We start from the raw sequence: 23,387 nt of genomic DNA on the forward strand, positions 1-23,387 counted from the left end.
AGTCCTTTAATAAGGGCATTAACAACCTGATTGTAAGATGGAAAAGCATCATCGATAAGAATGGATACTATTCTATTTAATGAATGTTTTGTTTTGATATATAAGTTGTTCAGGTTTTTTTCATCTTGACGACCTAATAATTTTGTCATGTCAAACAACTCTTTGCAATATCATTAGGATGCGTTACGACATCAGAGTAATCTTCATAACTGATAACTGTAACTTTTTAAAAAAAAGTTTAATATAGTGTTGAAAAATTTTTATTGTCTAAATTTTGTTAAATTTGGATTTAGATGAAAGCATTTATCCACCAAGATTCTGTAAACTCAGCCACCATGGAGAGCTAAACCCGAGGTTTTCTTTAACCAATTTCTTCATTTAGAGTATATAAATATTCTTTTACTTCTGTAAGTTTAAAATTATTAACAAATATCCATATCATTATCAAAGGCTAGATATTTTATTTAACAATATATAATATTCATTAATATTATATTTTATAATTATCTTCCGTTAACTAAAAACAGTGGTTAGGACATACGAAACGTTAGTAACTTCAAAGTTTTTTTTTAATATTATTTACTTCTCGAAATTATTTTTTGTAAAATTATTTCTACCAGTTGCCAAATTATCTCGTGTATCGATTAACAAGTATTGTGAACGGTCAATTTTATACATTTTGCAATAGCATTACTGCCATAAAAAGAATTAATTAACTCGATTCATAAATAATTCAGCAGAGCTATGAAAAGATAAACTAAGTGAATAAATTATTAATTTAATTGTTAAGTTAAACAATGCGGACACAACATATTGAGCTTACAGTTTGAGGGAAAAATAATATGGGTATATTTGATGTTATTGGATACGAATATAGCACTAAACCAATATATCGTCACTTCAAAAAGAATGAATCAATTAACAATGTAGAACATTTGTTAAAGTCACAATAAAATTTCGAAAGAGATATTTGATTAAAATTATTTGAAATGCATACGCTTTAGCAAAATAAAGATAATTGCATTAATTATCCAACTTTCCAAAAAACATTGAGTTGAATTACTTGTGAAGCATAATAACTCAGTAATACAAAGTCCATGATTTACGATGTTGCGCGTTTCAGATCCATTGTGAGTGATAAGCTAAATATTAAAATTATCTTTTTTTTCTATGATTCTTTTATTTGATAAATCATTACTGCTATACATTTCATTTGTCAGAAAAGATATATTGGAGGTAAAAATGAAAGAATTATTTAAATAGTCATTCAGGAAAAGTGATATTTCTGATTTTGGTGTTCTATCAAAGATATATGTAACTACAAATACAATAACAATGAAGTTGTTTTTGGCATGTTCCTTTGCTTCGACATCACGTGGACTCCTGTCTTTCAAAAGGATTTTCCATCTGTAAGTCTAAAAAAAAGTATTAAGATGTATAAAAACATCCTCAATCCTACTTGTTATCTATTTATATTCTTAATATTATAAATTACTTCGTATTATATTAAATAGCTTTTTAGATAAACTGTGAAATATAGTAAATTTTCAGGCTTGTCATTGTACATTAGAATATTATTGACTTACAAAATTACTTTTTTAAGGAAATTACTTGTTTACAGTACAAAGAGAATATACAAAAGTCAAATAATACCCCCTCCATGACATGTATAAATCCATACTTAAATTATGAAACATATTACAAGTTAATTTGATTTAATGTCATTATTAATTGGATATTAACATAAAAACAAGTTTTGTTAAAATGTGTTTTCAGTTTTAAAATCTTAATGGCATGTTTAAAGAGTCCTGCAGAAATGAATGCTCTTTTATAACTTATTTAGTTTTAACTTGTTCAGTTTTTGACATAATTCTATAAGAAAGAAGTTAATCACTAAATATACAACATTTGTTTATTCCTTCACAAATAGTGAAATCTAAAAAAACTGTTGATGATTCATGTTTAAAGCCTGTAACAGGCTTAAGTTTATTGACAAGGATACTATACTAACTAAAATATGAAAAAGTAAAATTAGTAAACCTTAAAAATTATAACAGACTATTTTGATTATTAATGTTTATAAACATGTGAAGAGAGTTATTCCTTTACCTTCTTCTATTCTGGTTTCTGTAGGCCATTGTATTTCAATCGCTATTTTGTAAATCCATATCCCAATAACTGCTCCCAAATGAGGTCCGATGATTGGTACCCAGAACCAGTTGTAATCACGGTAACTAAATATACCTATATTCATTTAGTCTCACACATTACATTCAGAGCTCTTTTTAAAAGTGGAAAATAGAACATGTTTTCTACGTTTACCGATTCGGATTTAAATACTAATTGTGAGATATTGAAATTCAAACAATAAAACCATCTTTAACGTTCGTGATTAAGTGTAAAACTTTGAAAAGAAAAAAAGCTGTTGTTTTTTTTTTCTTTTAGAAATCACCTCGTATCTAAAATCTCATAACGTTCAAAAGTCGGTAATCCTATTAAAATTTTAGTAGTGGTATAAAAGACGCTTACAAATCAGTTTTGCACAAATATTTCACGTTGTTTTGAATCATATTTAAAGTTAAACATTTTGAGAAGGCTATACAATATCTATCTTACGTAAATGCCGTTTTTATGTCTTATCCTCAAGGTTAATTTTTTCAGCGAATATCATAATATATTTACACTTTAATTCACTGTACCAGTCGTGTTAGAACATAAACATGTACTTCCTTTTATGAATAAGAAAAGAATTGGTAAAGTCAGTATACAAATACGTTTTTTTCACTTAAAAGGGCGCAGGATGGTTCTGTAATAAAGCTCTGGATTTTGGAGGTGGATAGCCTGGTTCAAATCCATACAGTATCACAGTGTATTCACCACACTTTAAACTGTGGGTTGATTATAAAAGTAACAGTCCCTTAGTATATAGGGTGCTAATTACTAGCTGCCTTCTTTATGGTCAGTTATTTAAAATAAGGAACGGCAGCAGATAATCTTAGTAACTTTGTTATAAATACAAAATCAAGGTTTGATCCGATTTCATATTTATGTTTTTTTAATATTATTAAATAACATATCTTAAACATTATTAGTTACAATTTCGTCTTGATACAGATAACGGGAAAAAACGTGCGGGAAACAGTTAATATCTAAGACATTTCACTAGATGTTAAATTGTTTAATTAAATGATGTGTTAAATGTTATAAGGATCTAGTGCACAAGAGACAAAGGGGTCAAAATCTTTTTATAGCTATCTGGAAACTGTACTACTATATGCTGTGTTAGAGCATTGAGAAAATTTTATGGTTTCAGTTAAGACAATTTGTTAAACTGTTTTCCTACTATTTTGGTATGATAGTATTAGGTAACGTGTAAGATAAAAAAGCAGATTAAAATTTCACAATAAAATTATTTTGTACAAGTTTCAATAGAATATTTGTCTATCTATGTCAGGAACCAAAGTTCTATTGAAATACGTACATGTATTACCAAAATATACAATAACTCAGGTATAGTCATAACAACAAAAATATAGTTTCCATGTTTTCCAAACTCTTAGTTTTATAAGAACTTATTAATTTCAAGTACAAAGTTGGTACATGTAATTGTATAACAGCTGTCGCTCTATGAAATTTGGTGGTTCTGGATTTATTTATTTTTTTTAACTGGTAATGCTTGGAATTTATCAGTTTTACTCATAATTGTTAGAAATCACACATTTTTTATAGTTTCTTCTTTTTTTTTACATTCCAAAAACATTTTCTACTAATTAATGCGGACTTACAACGCTAGAACCGGGTTTCGATACCCGTGGTAAACAGAGCACAGATAGCCCATTGTGCAGCTTTGTGCTTAATTACAAACAAATTAATTAATATCTACATTTATCTCATAGTCAAAAAGGTATAAGCAACAAAATAAAAAAAACAATTACCTAAAGACTTCTTTTCCCCAACCAGCCATTGCTGTAAATATCCTGGGGCTTAAGTCTCTGGCAGGGTTAAGAGGAGCGCCGCTGTTCATTAGAAAACCGTAAATTATCCCTACTAAACAGAGAGATATTGCAAACGGTTGAGCAGGCCGTGGTACTGCCATGTTTTTCTTATCTGAAATAGCAGCTACTGCCAGTAATAGTAGTGCTGTCGATACGACCTGGAAAAAAGTTTTTCTTTCTTATATCTTCAACAACCTGGAACAATACGTTTTAAAAACTCATTCGACTGAAAAAATTCAAGGATACTCAAAGTCGTCTATGTTCATCAGGCCTGTAGTCATATTTAACTGTAGATTTAAATACAATGTATTAAAATTAAGCAAAATCTAACAGGAGGCTTACCTGATCCACAAAACACCTTCCGCTTGAAACTTCATTAAATGGATAACATGCAAAGACCATCGCTGTCACTTCTCCTGAATTCTCCCATACACCAGGTTTCCCTACTGCATAAATAGCGTCTAAAATATGTATACATAAAGGGAGGGATTAATTTATGAACAACGTTCTTTTCTAAGAGAAAACTCGCAAAGCAAATAGTGACACTCGTCATTGTAACTAATGTCTTAAATAATGTAAATAGATGATATTGTGGAACCATGATAAAACATCATTATATTAAAGCATATGACACGTCTCACAGTAACTGCTTTTCATTAATTATTCTAATAAAATCCTGTTATTAGATAGATTCCACAGGGTAGTCATTTTATGTAAGCTTTCATGAGAAACAACGAATTACTTATCAAAAGTCGAATACTTGGTAACGTTGGTTAAGTATGTATGAATATCACTCAAGGGTTGATTTCAATACGTCTCTGTGAATAATACACTTTGGGTAAACAGAAACACCACTACCAATAATTCTTAAATAATAATCTAGAGACACAGTACCGAATCCAGCCAAGACAAAACACACTACTGCAACTATATATACAGTCCCTGATACTTGTCCAAATCTGAGGTATTGCCACAGTTTTTCTAAACGCTATAAACTACTGTTGTTGTGCTTCTGAACGGATCTAAACACTCTAACACAAAAATGGTAATTTTATATCTGTTACAGATTAAGAGATATAATTTGTTAAAAAGCAGCAAAACTATTGACCTTTTTTTGTTGTTGTTGACTAGGCAAAACATATTGTAACCATAAGGAATAAATACTATAAGGGTACAACACCTTATCAGGCAGGTGGTACCACTGCCTATGTAGGGATGGCTCGGATTATTCATCGAAATACCTCCTCAATAGGTCATCAGAACTTTACAATATTATATAATGTTTCCTTTAATAACAATATTTATGTAATGACTGAGTCACAAATTCTGAGAATGTCTGTAAATATAATAGCAAAAGATTTGAATTTCTTGTTCTTCTTTCTTATGCTTCGTTTTTATTACATGATAGCTGGAAAACAAAAACAATACTGTTAACCAATTTTACTGAGGTGACATAGTTTCAAACGGAGTACAATGTATCAGCTTTTATAAGTATTTTAAATAACTAGTAGTAATTAACAAGATTCATAATTCTAGTGTAAATGATGTTATCATTACACTTGCAGCTAGCTTTCTTACAGCTTTCTTACCAGCCAACAATAAATATTACAGTTGGAACGTCCTTGTATTTAGGAGTTATAATATTTTTATATATTTTATATATTATAATATAATATTTACAGAGCTTGGCAATTTTTTGCGCATATCACATCTTCACATGGCTGTTTCCTTTATTCTGTCTTAACGGTTTTTTTTTGTTTTGTTTTTTTCCATGTAAAGTGTGCTAGTCAGATTATAGATTATAAATGCAGTAATATTATCACAACGAGAAAGCAATAAAAATATAATTTACTGTCAGGTTTTTATACGTGGATGGGCAAAAATCTTTACAGTAGGTGTCTGTGACTTCTTGGGAATAAATGTCGACAATATGCAAACAGTGCAAAATCCACTTCTTTTGAGATAATTTATTAAACCAAGTTAAGCGTATACAAAAATATTCGTTACACAGTTAACCAGCACGGTTGTATCCAGAGCTTTAGATAATTGTCTCGTTTTCGTCAAAGACCATACAGGCTGGTTCAATTACTTTAGAGTACAATTGACAAGACAAATTATTGTTCTCTACTCTGTTGTTACAGTCTGTGATAATTTCACTTTTAAAATAAGCGCCACTATACGCTCTTTATGTCAAAACTCATAAATACACAATTTAGCTCTAGCTATCTATATAACTAACTAACTGTCTATCTTAAATGACCTACATTTTGTATGTATATTTACAGACTGGCAGAGGCCTAGAACGTTCTACATGCTTTGCGATAATATGGTGCAATAATACCCAATTGAAACAACAATAAAAACTTAGACATTTCTGGTAACATGATGTAATAATACAACAAGTGCTAATTCCCAAAAATTGAACTACACAACGTATGGTTTGTACAAAGTTATGTAAAGAAACCTGCAATAAATTTTCGCTTCGAAAAATAACTAAATTTTACACTCGCACTATACTTGAACGGGAACATTTCTATATATCTAACAATAAGACTCTCTTCAAGAAAAATATTTACAATACTTTTATACTATATACAAATACTATTTTCAGTTCATGCACAAAGTCTACCCATACAGTCTGCACGACATTTTCAGTCTCCTTAATGTTTACAATGCAAAACACCCACCTCCTACTCCTCGTACTGTCAATTTTGCATCTCTGGATGTAAGCAGTTTGCTGACAGTCTGTCTGGATGATGAACTCCTTCCTGTAGAGGTTGTTACGTAATTTCTGGATGGCAAGTATGATAGCCAGACACTTTCAATCAATCACAGAGTAGTTCTTCTCTGTACATGATGTACATTACTAAAATCAGTCTGACTTTATGCTCTTGCAGAAGTCCGGCTCCAATTTCAATATGATTCATTGGTCTGAACAATGAATGGTGTGTTGAAGTCTGGCATTCTAAGTATTGGCGAACTTCCTAACATGTTCTTCAGCTCTAGCAATGCCATCTGCTGTGATTGTTCCCACTTCACCTTGTTGGCTTGATCTTTCTTGGTTATGTATGTCAGTGGTGCAGCGATTTCAGTGTAGTTTGGGATGAACTTCCTGTAGTATCCCGCTAACTCCAGGAAGGATCTAGCTTGCTGCTTGGATGTTGGAGCTGGTGCGTCTTGTATGCATGTTAGCTTTTCTTCTTCCATGGCTATCTGTTGGTCAACCACCTTGTGTGCAACAAAGTCCAGCACAGAATAACCAATGTAGCACTTAGATGGTCTGATGGTCAAACCTTTTGCCTTAAATCATTCAAACAGCTCTCTGGGCTTCTTCCGTCGGTATTGTTATCTAGGTGCATGGGTCAGAATGTCGTCCTCATAAAGCTCAATGTTGATGGTTTTGTGCAACATCTTCCTCATCATGCAGTTCAAAGTTACTGCTGAGTGGACTAACCCAAATGCATCCTCTTGAACTAGTAGCATCTGTATGGTGTCATAAAAGCTTTCTTCTCTTTAGACTCTGTCTCCATTGGGATCTGCCAAAACCTTTATTGAGGTCAGTCTTGGAAAAACTTGGCCTCATCTAATTTCACCATGGTAACCTTTGGGTTGCCAGTAGATTTGGAGTCAAACTTCGTCATGAGGTTCAGTTTTCAGAAATCTATACAGAAGTGGTTTGAGCCATCTCTCTTCTTCATGATTACCACTTGTGAACAATAGGCTGAATTTGGGAGCTCGATGATTCCAGTTTCTAACATTGCCTCCACTTCTTGTTTGATCTAGTTTCTCATTGCATAAGGCATCTGGTAGGGCTTCACCTGTACTGGATTCTTCGTCATGGTGTCCATCTTGTTTTGCACAAAGTCTTTCATATCTGATATATTTGTGAAGACATCTGGATGCTGGCAGAGTAGATCTTATAGCTCTTTGTTCTGCTTACCAGTCAGTTCTTCAGTGATGTTAATGTCTGTATACATCTCATCTCCAACCTACAGTCTTAGGACTAATTGATCTTCTATGACAAAGTTGCTGTCTTCAGGTTCTGCGTCTATGACAGCCACGCCTGCAATGTCCATCTGTGCTTCAATACCCGCACCCATTAGATCTTATTCCCTCTCAAAGTACCTCTTCAACATATTGGCATGATAGACCTTCGTCTTCCCATCCACTTTAATCTATTAGTCCATTCTGTTGATCAATTCCTGCACTTCGAAAGTTTCCTTCCACTGCAGGATGAATTTGTTGTTGCCTTTGGGTAGAAGAACCAAGACCTTTTGTCATACCTTGAAATGTCGATCTTTGGCTTTCTTTTCATAGAAGTGCTTCTGACTGCCTAGAACAGCATACAAACTCTCTTAAGCAGGTTGACATGTCTCCTCCGGTCGGCTTCTGAGGTGTAACACATACTGGTATGTGTTCATCACTTTTGACTCTTCTCCTGTCAACAGTTCTTTCAATATCTGCATTGGTCCTCGTGCTGTTATGCCTTCCACTGCAGGGTGAGTTATTTGTTGTCTGTGTGTAGAAGAACCAAGATCTTTTGTCAGACCTTGAAATGTCGATCCTAGGCCTTCTTGTCATACAAGTGCTTCTGACTGCATTTAGCAACATGCAAACTCTCTTGAGCAGGTTGACAGGTCTCCTCCAGTCAGCTTCTGAAGTGTAACACATACTGGTTTGTGTTCGTCACTTCTGACTCTTCTTCTGTCAACAGTTCTTTTAATATATACATCAGACCTCATACTTTTCATCCATACAGTAACTCGAAGGGTGATAATCCTGTACTTGCTTGTGAGACTTCTTGGTAAGCAAATAACACTGCCTGCGGGTACCTGTCCCAGTCACGTGGTCTCTCTTGGCATATCTATCTCCCTTAACATTTTTAAGACTCGGTTGACTCTTTCACAAAGTCCATTACATTTGGGGGGTACGGGGTGGTAAAAAGCTGCCTAGTACTGATGAGTCTAGACATCTCTTGCACCAGTTCTGAGGTAAACTGGGTTTCTCTGTCACTAAGATTTCTTTTGGAAAGCCTATTCTGCATAACACTTCCAGGAAAGCTTCTGCTACTCTCTCCATTTTTGGCAGTGCTATGACTTTTGGGTAAAATTTTGCATAGTCTACTACTCTAAGCACATACTTGTAGCCCTTGTCAGATACGGGTGACAGTGGTCTGATCAAGACCAGAGCTACTCTGCTGAACAACTCTTCTCTGAGAGACATCTCATACAGTGGCATCTTAGCTATCTTCCCTTTAGATATTGTCCTTTGGCACATGTCACATAACCTACAAAATCTGGTCACATCTCCAATGACATCTGACTCTCAAGGGATGGAGTGAAACTTTCTCAGGTCATTGTTTATATATACCGATTACAACAATATGTTGTATGGTTTGGGTTACTCTCAAAAGATGAAATAACCTTTCTCAGGTCATTATGTATACACACCTATTACCACAGTATGTTGTATGACTTGGATCTCTCTCAAGGGATGGAGTGACAAGTTCTAATGTTATTATATATACAGATACCTATTACCAATCGAATCATGAGCGTACTGCATCACTTGAGTCAGATACTTCGTCGGCACTATGATCTGCTTAACATCCCCAGAAGAACTTCCATGATAGATCTGTACTGCACTCCCTTCTGGTCCTCTATTCTGTAAGTCCCTTTCTCCTTGGTCTTGTGCTCGACTTTCTCCCGGGAACTGTCCTAAAGTTTATCTGGTGAAGGGTCTTTCTTCTGTGCTTCCTTCAGTTCCTGTAGACGCACATTCGGGATGTCACGTTTCGATACTTGCAAGGACTTGGTGTCTTGTTTGCTCTTCTTTTCTTGAGCTCTTGTGGTCACTTCAAACTCCTCACCAGTCTCATTTCTGTATGGTTCCTCTAAACTTCTACTGCCTGCTATATTGCCAATCACCAAGTCATAGATTGATGCCTTCATACACATGGACTCAAGGTCTCCTATATAGTATGGTTTGGCCACCTTTATTCTTACTATGGGAAACTTTTTCACTGCCCCATTAATTCAGCACACACAGATGTACCTTGTTTGTCATCTGGTCATCAGATACTAGACTAGTTCTTACTGCTGCACCCAGCGTCTTTCTTATCCACGATATAATCTTCATCTACTGGCATGTTGTGGTTTGTTGGCACCTCTCAATGTTTTTCACATGCTCCAATCACCACTGGCACTGTTGACCCACTTGCTAAGTTGAGCTGACCATCAATAATGCACGGATCAATCATGATGATAGCACTTCCTTCTTGTGGTGAATCTGATAAGTTGTCTCTATTCTAGTTATTATTGCAGCAATATCCATGGTGACAGTCACTCTTTTCTTGTTTCTTCCCAGCACCATCTTTGTAAGTAGCTACAGCTGTTTTATGTTGAGATATCTGCAGTTGCTAGTTGGTGACAGATTTGCACCCCCTCCTAATGTGTTCCGTTTTATAACAAGCATAACATCTCTTCTCCCATTTGTCTGTTGACATCTTGTAACCTTTGGTGCATTCTTCTTCTGGCCAGGCACCCTGGTTTCGACTTTAACTGGATATTATTAGATTTGCCAGTTATACTCCCACCAATGGCTTCCATATACCGTTTCTTCCAGCTTGATCATCTTCTCCACGTCCAGTAGAGCATGTGATCATGAACTGTTCACATATTAGTAAATCTGCCAGTCCTTCAAAACTATCTTCATAATTGGCCATATCAGTTCATCTTGTAAAATATTGCCATAGGCATGCCAGTAACTGAAATACAGGTTATCCAGTGTCAGGTTGGACTTCTCTGAACTTCTGACGAAAACCTTCTTTGGTGAGTTCATAGCATTTCAGCAAGGCCACTTTTAACTTTTCATGGACTATGGCATCTTCTGACGTCATACCCACATACTCTCACTATTTCCAGTCTTTCCTTTCTCTCTCTCTTCTTTTTCTTCTTGTGCTCGTATTCACTCTCTCTCTATTTCCAGTCTCTTCTTTTCTTCTTTCTCAATTTCTATTCTTATTCTCTCTTCTCTGTTGGCACTCTTCTCTCTCTCTAGTTCTTGATTCTGTTTAACAAACTCTCTTAGATAACTATATTTGAGCCCAAGTCGCTCGCCCCTCTCTACCCACTTATCAAAGTCAGTCGACGTGGTTATATAGCATAGTTGTGACCTCTACAATATTTTCGCTACCACTACAGCTGTGTGTATATAGATCTGTTTCTGCTATCGTTCATGTCTTCTTCTACTTTTGTTCATCACTGTATAATCTTGGCTGGCTCACTAATGTCAAGCTTTTATATATGGATGGACAGGATTTATTACAGCAGGTGTCTGAGACTTGTTGGCGATAAATTTCAACAGTAAACAAACAGCACACAATCTACTTGTTTTGAAATAATATATTAAAACAGGTCAAACATATATAAAAATATATACATTACACAGTTAATCAGCACAGTTGTATCAGAACTTTCAATAATCGTCTTTTTTCGTCAAAGTCCACACAGGATGGTTCATTTATTTTAGAACGCAATTGCCAAGACGAATTATTCTCCTCTGCTCTGTTGTTACAATACAGTCGGTAATAATTTCACTTACATTACACTTTTGGTTATTACAATTGTATCAAGAGCTTTAAATAATTGTCTCTTTTCGTCAAAAGTCCACACAGGTTTGTTCAATTACTTTAGAACACAACTGACAATACAAATTATTCTTCTATACTCTGTTGGTACAATACAATATGCGATAATTTCATTCAAAAAGTCTATACACTCTTTACAGTTAAACTCGGCTAAACTCACAAACACACAATATAGCTCTGGCTATCTATATGATTAATTGTCTATCTTACTTGAAAAACATTTTGTACGCGTATTTGTTGACTGACAGAGGCCTAGAACGTTCTACCCATTACGTATTAATATGACACAATAATACTCAATTGAAACAGCGAGAAAAACTTAAACTATTCAATGTATGATTCGTAACACAGTTATGTAAAGAAACCTACGATAAACTATCGTTTCTAAAAATAACTAAATTTAACATTCGCGCTATATTTAAACGGAAACAGTTATATATATCTAACATTTACTTTGACTAAGTTATAATAATAATTTTGTAGTTAAAATTAATTTGTAAGAAGAGATTGGATTATAGTAAAAACAAAATGGTATAGATAAAGAAGACATAATTTATCCAAGTCCGTAAGTTGTAATATAACTATTTCCTTAAACCAAGTGTCCAATGATAGCTCATTTTACGAGCAAAATATTTTACTTAAAACATAATCTCACCTTTATAAACAAAATACACCAACACAGCACCCAAGAAAGCTCCAAGATATTGTGCTAACATATAAATAGGAAGTTCTTTCAGTCGAAGTTTACCTACTGTCGCGTATGCTAGAGAAACGGCTGGATTAAGATGTGCACCTGTAAATATCAAAATTTCAATGTCTATAACACATGAACCCTTACTTCTTCGGTGCTGAAGATTTTACCCCATAACATCTCTTTGGTTTGAAACTTTCAAGATAGGTAAGGTTTTATTATTATAATTTAGTATATATAACGAAAGTATACAATGGCTTAATTATATTTCTGTTTTTATAAGTATCTTCCCATTTTCTCATCATATTAAATAATATATATCTAAAACATTATTTGACAAAAGTACCCGTGTGTGTGTCCGTTGATAAACGACGAAGTACTTGATATATTGTCACCAAACCTCGCATGTATCCCTAGCCATCCTCCGCCAGGAGAGTTACACAGAAATGTCGGCGTTTATATCTTGACCTCCTATGTTACCCTAGGTTTTCCATTTATCTTAAACGATTACGTCAGCTAGTAATATATATCCCCCGATTGCTCAGCAGTAAGTTGAGGGAATTATAATGCTAGAAATCGAGTTTCGATACCCGGAGTGGTCAAAGCCCAGATAGCTCATTGTTTGGGTTTGTGCTTAACAAAACAAACAGTAATCCATATTTCAGTTAATATTCCAACTAAAACCTCCATCTGTAGAACTGGGTGAATGAAGCAAAGTGGTTTTCTTATTGATTTCAAACAATATTTTTAAAAGGTAACTGAAAGAAGCATACTTTTACAGTATTAATTAAACGTAATAAGCACGTGTTTTTATTTGATTGTATTCAGTATTATCACAGAATGATTGACAATTTCACCTTACAGATTGAGCAAATAAATTATTTATTATTTTGCGAATTTGAAAATAAAGATAAATAATTCGGGATATTAGGTGTGATAATAATTGACGATAACTTTGGTAATAATTTTACTTAGGTCATCGTTAATTGTTCCGAAAAAGTGCATATTAACAATTATGCTACGTCATGTAGTACAACATTCCTGAAAGGCCTCTTGCTCAACACTAGGTTTCAAAACAAAACGTTTTCATTGAAATGTTTCTTATAACATCTTCCTTTCATATTCTGTAATATACGAATTCCAATTAGAAGTTTAAAGTTTCCATTTACAAAAACTAAAACTGAGAACATAAATAACAATTATTAAACACAACTGAAAGAAACACTTGTATAAATATATTGGTGTCTGTACAATCTACTTATGCAGCTGAAATTAAGAGGACGAAGTTCGGAAAGTCGTCCGCCGTTCGTCTTCAGGTTCGTCTTCATGGCGGAAGAGTTTCGAAACGTCGTTCTTTACATTTGAGCTGCATAAGTAGATTGTATGCTCACTAGTATATTTATACAACGTTCTCTGATAAGCATTTGCCACACATTTCACAGTCAACTCAGTATGAATACTCTGCCTAAACTATCTGTCAAAGTTTCATCAGGTAAAAAACAATAACAAATACATAGTTATAAAACTTTCAAAATATTGAATTCAATTTGAACTTGTCCATTAAATAGAATTAATTGTGTTTTCTTTTAACTACTTTTGCTTATTATTGTCATTTGCATAATGAAACATTTCTTAACCTGGTGAAACGTTGTTTGTAACACTTTGTGTATATCTTTTCAGTTGTAATCGTTGTTTGTAATAGTTACTTGAGAGACAATGAGTTTCCTGTTGTAAAATAACGAAGCTTACTGAGAATAATCTTTGTGCTTAACAAAACAAACAGTGATATATATTTCAGCTAATATTCTATCGAAAACTTCCATTTGAAGTGATGGGTGTTGAGAAAAAAAAAGGTTTTCTTATCGATTTTGGACGAAGTTAAATGGGAATTGCGAGAAGCATACGTTTTAACTGTGATAATTTGTTTCTGTTAGCTTCAGCTGTATAAAAGTTTCTAATCTGAGCTAAAACTTTAAAGCGATCCACGTATTAAAATCGATCATTCAAGTTACAAAAGGTTCTTATATAAATTTAATTGTATGCAAAGTCAAAGGATGATATACAACATTTGAGTTAAATACATTATAATTAGATCAAATGAACCCCCCTCTAGTTTCTCAGCGTTAAGTCTGCGGGCTTATGACACTAAAAATCGGGTTTCGATACACGTGGTTGGCAGAGCATCTATAATTTTATACTTACCAACAACCAAACTATTTAACAGAAAGAACTTGACTTATTTTATGATATAATTCCTATTTTTACAATTCCAACAGAATAGCGTATCTAATATACTCTTCCAATTTGTTTTTCACTATTTTATTTTATAAATATTGGACTGATCATTGGATGTGATTTATTTCTATATATACAATATGAAATATTTCGTATTTTCAAAAGGTTTATATTTACATTATTGTGAACCATTTTATTATGTTTACACGTGAATATTTTATGAAATGTTGTATTTTTGTCACTAATTTCACAAAACATTCACTGAGATAAAAAGAAAGGGGAATGATAAGAATGAAATACAAAAACATTTAAATATCTCATTTAGAAAAACTGAATATTACATGGGAACCTGTGTACCTGACACTCCTCCAATAACCAGAGTAGCCAGTAAAAGAGCTAGTCCCCATCCTAGAGGCGCAGATATATAGGTAAGGTAAGGAGGCCCGGGAAGTATAGACTGTGCTACAACAGAGTCGCCAATCAGCTGGCAAGGATTTTAAAGAAATAAATAATCAAACATTTATTCAAATTCTTGATTCATAAAACCTTACACCATACAGATATCCGTGAATGGATAATACATAAAGAGTAAGCACAATTATTATAGATTTATTCCAGAATATCAAGACTCGGTTATTTACTGGGTTACTGTAATTAAACTTGTAATAGAAAGCACATAAGCATTGAGGTTCCCAACATTATTTCGATCATATTAATATTATATATTATCACGTAAGAAACACTTATTCTAAATGCTAGTTATTTATATAAGGATAGAATTTATCTAAATATATATATATATATATACATATCAAATTCATTGTTACTATTTTCAATAATTAAAACTAGATGGCGCTAATCAATAAATATGTTTAAAATTATATTTTATCTTAGTGAAATAGAAACATGTGATTTGTTGTTGTTGTCATTGTTATTGATGTCTTTTAAGTCGGTTGAATGCTTACATTGTTTTAGCTAGACTTAGAATTGGATAATATTTGAGTGGGGGCGTGAGTAATATTTAGCAGTCTTTGCGAATTAAGAATTTGTCGAAAATATACATTGTTAACTGTAGTTCAATCAGTAGAGTGGCAAATAATACTTCCGAAATGAATTCCTTCTTAGATTTTGTTTTCATGAAATTGCAGATATGGTTCGAACAAACGCACGTATCGAAACGATTAATGTTTGTTTGTATATGTTGTATTTCCTCCATTATTTCAACTCACATACTATTGTACCGGTATAATTGGCTTAATGTTTCACTAAATATGGTTTAGTTTCTAATGCTGTCGAGCAGCTGAACTTGTTATTACGATATTTGTGGAATTCAAATACGAAAACAAAAAAAATGCATGTTTCTCGTTAGTTTAAGCTAAAGAAGCCATGGAAAGTGATAAAACAGAGGAAAGCCATTGAAGAATAAATTTGTAAATGGCTATATAATAGCAATCATTATAAATAAAGATTCATTATATAATATTATATTGGGTCTACTAAATTTAATAGAAACATGTTCTTATTTAGTTCGTGATAAATGTAACTATTATTTTAAAGAGGGAAAGAAACGGCATGTAACAATTCAAAATTATAAAAGAAAGCGCTAAAAGCTATTAATTTTACTGTTGATATGAACTTTAACGTATTTACAACAGGTGTTTGAATTGTTGTTTCTGGGAACGTTTTTTTTTTGCTGTCTCACAAACCACAGGGAGTCACTAATATCTGCATAAAAAAAGGCCACATCACATGATTACTCTGTCAACAGAAAGATATAACTTCATCTAGTGGCTAAGCTGGAGATGTAGTTTAAAATTTAATGATAATGTCATATTTTAGTAGCCAGACAGATTGTGTAAATTAAACTATAGCAACCATTGATTTCCGTCAAAACACGAACAATTCGTATTGAAGGAGTTATGTCAACCCAACTCTAATGTATGCTTATAGATGTATAAATCTGCATGTTTTCTCAGGAAAGGTAAAGGAAGTTTTGTAACAGTTAATTCAATGTCATATTGCTTATGTATTTTTAGGGTATGATGTACAGTATCATAAAGCTTAGAGATATGAGTTGTTGAACCGAAATTACCATGTTACCCATCTAAACTCTACTACATCTATAGATAGAAAGCCTAGTTATATAAATAAAAGTTCTTCGACATTAGAATACTTTTTCTTACAGACAATTTGTTTGTTGTGTGATGCTTTATTCAGACCACATACTGTCCTTTTCAGGAGGTTTCTAATAATTTTATTGTAACTGTATCAAAGTAGGAGGATTTCTTTACTTATTCCAAATATTGCTTGACATATTCAGGAGGTTTCTAGTTGTTTTATTGTAATCATAGCGGTGTAGGAGAATTTCTTTACTTAGCCCACATGTTTTTTTGACATTTTCAGGGTTTCTTATAATTTTATTGTAATCATAGCGAAGTAAGAGGATTTCTTTGCTCAGCCTACATATTGTTTTGAAATTGTCAGGAGGTTTCTACTCATTTTATTGTAAACATAGCGATGTAAAATTTTCAACAGGTCACTAGCTACTTTAACAAAGCCCAAGTACTAGAATATCAGGATGTCAAGATCTATTCTAACTAAAATAATAGAATACGCACTTAAATGTTTGATAAGCATGTATGCATTTGTTTGAGTGATTATGTTGAAGTGAATAGCTTTTTTATGCTTTCTTTTCAGTTACCTTGTGCTATATATAATGTACATTAAAAGTATAAACATTTCATTTTTATTTTTAATATATATATATAAACACATATATGTAGTTTTGTTTTGAATAGTCAATTGTTCTTACTCATTGACCTGAGGGGAGGAAGATTCCAACAGTAGATAAAGATAAGTAACAGAGATACGCTATAGCAGCTCAACAGAATTTAACTGAATATAAAAATTGACTGAAAGTCACATTTCGACATGCTATTATATTCAGTATAGTTAGACAAATATATTCATACTTCTTATGTACTTTGAACAATGTTAAATACAAAAAATAATAATTTACGGAACTTATTAGCCTCTTTTGACGAATACAGATTTGCATAGAAATTTACGGTCCATAGGTATGCTATTTTTTTCTCGAACGACACTCTACCTTAAAAATAAGTCATAGTCACTGGTTTGAGTCCTGCCGACCTCAATTTTTACTTCTACAAAAAATTTTGCTGAAGTAGATAACGTAAAGTGTAATTACTAATATGATTTTTGTGACTACATGTAGTGCGTTATAAAATATTTCGTTTCACAAAATAACAGGATCATAAGTAGCAGGATATTCTAAAGTTTTGTTGTAAAGAATAAAAATGTGTACAGATACAAAATAAGAAGTCGTTCGGTAAAAAAATAATCATAATTTCTGAAAAGAAATTTAAACCACATGTGTTTGCCTAGACGATTGAATATATATAAGGCGAGAAATAATTGGTTTATTCATAAACTATGTCATATTTAATTTGATAAAAGTAATTTGCCATTTAAACCAAGGTTATTTATTATTGCACAAAACAAAGTTATTTTGCTATATGTTTTGGACACATTTGTTCGGGCCATCATCCGGCAGAATGAAAATATAAGAGACAACAGTATATACATATATATATATATATACTATATTTAAAAAAACTTGTTCAATAACAAGTGCTATTTGTCACTTTTAAATTAACATTCTACTTAAACGAAACAACACCAAAGAAATACATGTATACATATTTTATGTATATATATGTATATATATATATATATATATATACATACATATATATATATATATATATATATATATATATACATACAATGCATAACAGTAGTTTCGTGTGACAACAAATGCATGCAACACCAAAGTAGTTCAGAAAATTTAGTGTATATCTTTGAGCTTATATTTCTACTTATATTTATATTAGAAGTTGAAACGTCTCAAATATAATAGTTTGGCGTTACTTTGTTTGTTTTATAAGACCAGAAGTGCATGCATGCATACTGCAATCCCTCATTTTTTTATACATTGCGCCCTTTGACATAAACTGTACCATTATATTCTTTGTCTATAAAATCTAAAATATTGTTAATACTGTCACTTCGTTATTTTGCAAGAGAAGTATTGAACTTTCCAAAATGTTGATCTTTACAAATATTTATGCATTATTTTGCTAGAATAAGAAATTAAAAAATATGCTTACCACGAAAATCATTGTTCCAAGACATTCAGCTATAGCTATCCTTACAGCTTCGTTTCTTGTTCGAAACCTTGTTAGTAGGTTGGGAAACTGCAAGTAATTTTCCATTGTCGTTATGTATATAATTGTATTTGGAAAATGTGGTTATAATGAAAGGATTATAGCACTGAATTATCCAAAACTTTGTTATGATGACCTTCTTCTTCAGCTTTTTAGATTATGGATCTGTTGAGTGCACAGACTTCTTCTTCAGCTTTTTGGATAATGGATCTGTTGAGTGTACAGACTTCTTCTTCAGCTTTTTAGATTATGGATCTGTTGAGTGTACAGACTATGATATCTTACCCATACACCACTAACGACAATTGTTGTTTACTAGTGCTTCTATTAATTACAGATAATGTATGATTTCCTTATCTTTCTCTTTGCAGCCAAATAAACCTTCATGAATAGGTCTTAACAATGGAACCTCGTAGAGATAAAAAACAAATCGTAGATAGTTTCATTATATCATATATTTATCATACAAACATTATTATAATCTAATAATCTTGATTTGCCCGACTTATTGTTCACGTCAATTATAGATTTTATGCTGAATTTATATTTGATTTTGATTTTAATGCATAGTTTTAGGTCGGACGTGACTTAATATATTCGTTGGGGATCGAATAATCTTAGGCTCGAGACCTGATGTCTCTGAATACGCTCCGTACTTTTAGCTGTGGGTACGTTATAAAAATGACAGTCAATTCCTTTATTCTGTTAAAAAAAAAACAACGAAGCCCTTGTGGCGGCAGGTAAGGCTGGTTGGCTATCTTTCCTCTGGCCAATTGTTCAAAATTATGGGCTTTGGGGTCTCTGACCTAACTGCTCAGCCCACTTGCTCACAACATGCCACTCAGGTTGAAAATTCCGATTCCGTAAGCTGATATACCTTTTAAGGTCTAGAAATAAAATCATGTTTTACATAAATCCAATGAATTTATTTATAACGTTAGCAGAATTCTGGGTTGCTAGTGTGTATCTTCGTACACGCAAAAACAAATGTTATGAATACTACTATTGTAAAGCCTTTCGTAACAATATTTAAAAATAACTTGATTCTTCGCTCTGTCATGTATACTATTAAATTGTCATTTAATGGCAACATTAAGGGGTAACACAGTGAAAATAGTTCATATTTCATTGTATCTCCTCACTTCTGAGTCCATAGATCATAATTAGCTACGTCTTTAAATCTAAAAGGAGGCGGGTATTAACAGAAATACTTAACTGTTTATATTTCGTCAATTACAAAAATGTTTTTTAGTGGTAACATAAAGAAAAAGGGAGATTACTTGTTGAAAGGAATTTATCAATGTCAAAACTTATTGTACTTTATATCTTTAACTGAAAATGATAGATTTTGCCCACCGCGCTCCCTAGTGGCACAGCGGTATGTCTGCGGACTTACAACGCTAGAAACCGGGTTTCGATACCCGTGGTGTGCAGAGCACAGCTAGCCCATTGTGTAGCTTTGTGCTTAACTTCAAACAAACAAATTGCCCACTGCGTCTCGCCGAACAATAAAAAACAAAAGAAAATTGTAGCATTAAACTGAAACATATATTACTGTTTCTAAGTCTATTAATAAAATAAAATATGTGTTTATATTAGTGAAGCTTAAATTTTTAGATGTTTTATTACAATCCTAAAAAGTGTGTGCCGGAAATGCAGCCCTATATGAACTTTTGTTTAAAAAAAATATTGGTTTTGTAACTTTGAAAATTATAAAAAATCTCTGATAGCAAATTGCTTTTAAAAACTTCAATAAAACTTAAATATAAGAATCACCTTTGCTATTTATACGAAAGTAACAATACTATTTGAATAATGTTGGACGAAAAGTTACTGATTTGAGCAAATAAATATCTAATATTAATTGTGTGGACAGTTTAGTTTCATCTGAAGAGGCTTAATTGTTTACTGTTAAGCAAAAATCTACTAACTGGACTACCTGTGATCTGTCCGCAGCGGGTACCGAAACCCAATGTTTAGCGTTATCAGTCTTCAGACTTGCCGCTGAGTCACAGAGGGGAGGTAGTCTGAAAAGAATGAATCTCATCAATACCCTTAAAGGCCCCAACGTATCATAAAACAATAAAGGTAGTGTTAACTACTTTAAGTACTCCTATACAAGTTATTATGGACCACGTTGGGAATACTGTGCTTATTAGTTGTGTTTTAACACATGCAAAAAGAGAAAAGATATGACATGATCTGGAATATTCATTTGTGAAATACGGAAATAATACTTGTAGAGAATGTTGTACATATGTAGTAGTTAGTTTTTAGCAGATTTCGTTTCACTTCGGGTTTATAGGTACTCTAAGTATATATAAAAGTGTACAACATGTGTGGAAATATCATAACACTAAAGTATTTACGTGAAGAGGTAGATGTATTGCTTTACGTTACTATCCTGAGTTCATGTTCCTTCCACTGAATCGGCGCTGTTTCTCACCAGGCTTTTAAGGCCAAGACAGTCTGCAGATTGTTGGAGTCAACACACATCTTTGATAGGAAAACACTCAAGGTGACCTACAGCCTAGGGGTGGTGTCCAAGGTGCACGAGAACCCCTCTGCGTAGAATGAGAACCTTATACTGCTGTAAGCATATAAAACTTGTTGAATAAAACCGGTGACCACTAAAATGGGGTCGTGGAGTACTGAGGAACTTGATTTAGAGTGACTCAGCTGCAACAAGAACTCAACTCACACCTTAGATTATGATAACCAGCCTGGTTCCCATTATGCTGATGACTAAACTACAACAGTGTAGATCCATCCGAAGCTATGGTATATTTCAAGTAGATATCATCTGATAAACGGACAACACATACTAATATTTTGCTTACCTACCCCACTGTATAAGCAAATACAATTAAGTATGATAATGCACATACCTCAGTTTAATTTATCATTGGCTGATATACATTATTGGATTTTTTAATAGATATAGCTCAGAAATAATGACCATAAAAATATATTTGATTAATACGTTAATTGCCGCTATAGTGGTAATTACTACATGACATGGATTTAAGGATGTCGTAAGTAATGAATCATATATATTTCTATATTTGCTTCACTTTTTAAAATGTCTCATTTTAGGTTTTTCTTGACATCGTTCTTGCTATAACTACTGTTATAAAATTTATCCATTTTGAACCAGTTTTCGGAATAACTTTACAAATAATGCAACTACGTCGATATCTTACTTTTGAAAAAGTATAGATAGATTGAATTGTCACTTTATTGAAGCACTCGTGCAACAAACGCTCAAGTGCTTGCATAAGAAAAAGACACTGGCCATGTGATCATGAGTCTTGTACATGCAGAATACAATGGTATTAATGTAGTCTGCAATACATTGAGGAAAAGCATAGATCTGTAAGATTCAAAGGAGCATGATAGAGCGTACGAGTCTAGTAGAAATACCGTTGTTAGATACAATTTTTGTTACTGTCTGTTCAAATTAATTTATCATCAGAGTCTGTCAAAATTACCAATAGCCCAGGAAAATAGTATCTACTAGGGAAAACTGTGGCTACTAATCATTGTTAACTGACCATAGGAAAAGGTGTTTGAACGAGCAATAGATAAAAGATTGTGGCCCATTTACATATTTGATTAAAAGTGAAAAGGATTCAAGTATCAATGTTTAACTCCTTAAATCCCAAACTGTTAACAATAAATGACTGAAAAAGTGTAATACGTTCAATACAATATTGTTACAACACTGTCAGATGCTGTAATGATAAGAATAAATGTTTTGTTTTGTGTGTGTGTTTTGTTGTTGTTATTTCTGATACAGAAGGTTTTTTTTATTACTTTAGAATGATCAATGACATATAGAATGTATTTTAACGTTGTTATTGATCAAACATTTTTGAACAAAAGCTCTTCTAAGATGACATCGATACAATTCACAACATTGATGTTGTCTTCTACTGTTTATAATAGTGTGAAAGTGATTATAGTATCTCAAACCCATTGAGCAATTTTGGAATGAACTCAAACTTTACATTTACCACAATTTTTCTCTTCGGACAAGTTGAGGGTACTTCTGTTCATATTCTATAAAGTATCTACCAAAATAGATTTGCTCATTTAAAGGTGTTTTTCACAGGTTGTTATTGCAGCCTAAAGTGAATCAACCCAATATTAAGGTAGGGATAATTATAAAATGTCCTATCAATATACATTTTATCGCTATGGTTGTGAAAAGCTGTTCAGTGAGTGCAAGGAAAATATGATTCACATCGTAACAGTTGCTGTCAGGCAACTTGCTTATAGAAATAGCATCTCAACTATCAGTAGGTCTGAGGTATCCCAACCGGCCTAAAAGCCCTAGCACGGCGTGAACGGCCTCGTCACCATGGATATAACAAATATAGTGTAGTTAGTATATTATTATACACGTTTCTTTACTTTCACTCAGAGGTTTTATTAATAATTTCTAGAAAATTACCTCCATTATAAATAAACAGGTGAGTACACTGGAATTAGGCTTTATGATACAACAAAAGTAATTTTTGCAAAGCATTAATTTATTATCAGGTTATAGTTAGTGATGAATATATAAA

The 23,387-nt window shown here is 32.8% G+C and overlaps 1 protein-coding gene across 4 annotated transcripts; it reads right to left on the bottom strand.

Annotated features, from left to right (window-relative positions):
* Positions 1-1,175: 1,175 nt before the first annotated feature.
* Positions 1,176-21,303, bottom strand: LOC106456937 (aquaporin-9-like). Of its 4 annotated transcripts, none has more exons than XM_022382978.1 (8): positions 21,212-21,303; positions 18,760-19,071; positions 14,927-15,053; positions 12,299-12,436; positions 4,338-4,456; positions 3,936-4,153; positions 2,110-2,234; positions 1,176-1,415 (listed from the first exon to the last, which is right to left on the bottom strand). In XM_022382978.1, exons 2-8 carry the CDS (start codon positions 18,862-18,864, stop codon positions 1,372-1,374), a joined length of 876 nt encoding a protein of 291 aa, XP_022238686.1. In that variant the 5' UTR covers positions 18,865-19,071; positions 21,212-21,303; the 3' UTR covers positions 1,176-1,371. The 4 variants fall into 4 exon arrangements, with proteins under 4 accessions (XP_022238686.1, XP_022238668.1, XP_022238691.1 ...); XM_022382960.1 differs by lacking the exon at positions 21,212-21,303 and adding an exon at positions 20,756-20,779; XM_022382983.1 differs by lacking the exons at positions 14,927-15,053; positions 21,212-21,303 and adding an exon at positions 20,756-20,787.
* Between the last annotated feature and the right edge of the window lie 2,084 nt (positions 21,304-23,387).

This window comes from Limulus polyphemus, unplaced genomic scaffold (genome assembly GCF_000517525.1).
Source record: "Limulus polyphemus unplaced genomic scaffold, Limulus_polyphemus-2.1.2 Scaffold13, whole genome shotgun sequence".
Classification (NCBI taxonomy): Eukaryota; Metazoa; Arthropoda; class Merostomata; order Xiphosura; family Limulidae; genus Limulus; species Limulus polyphemus.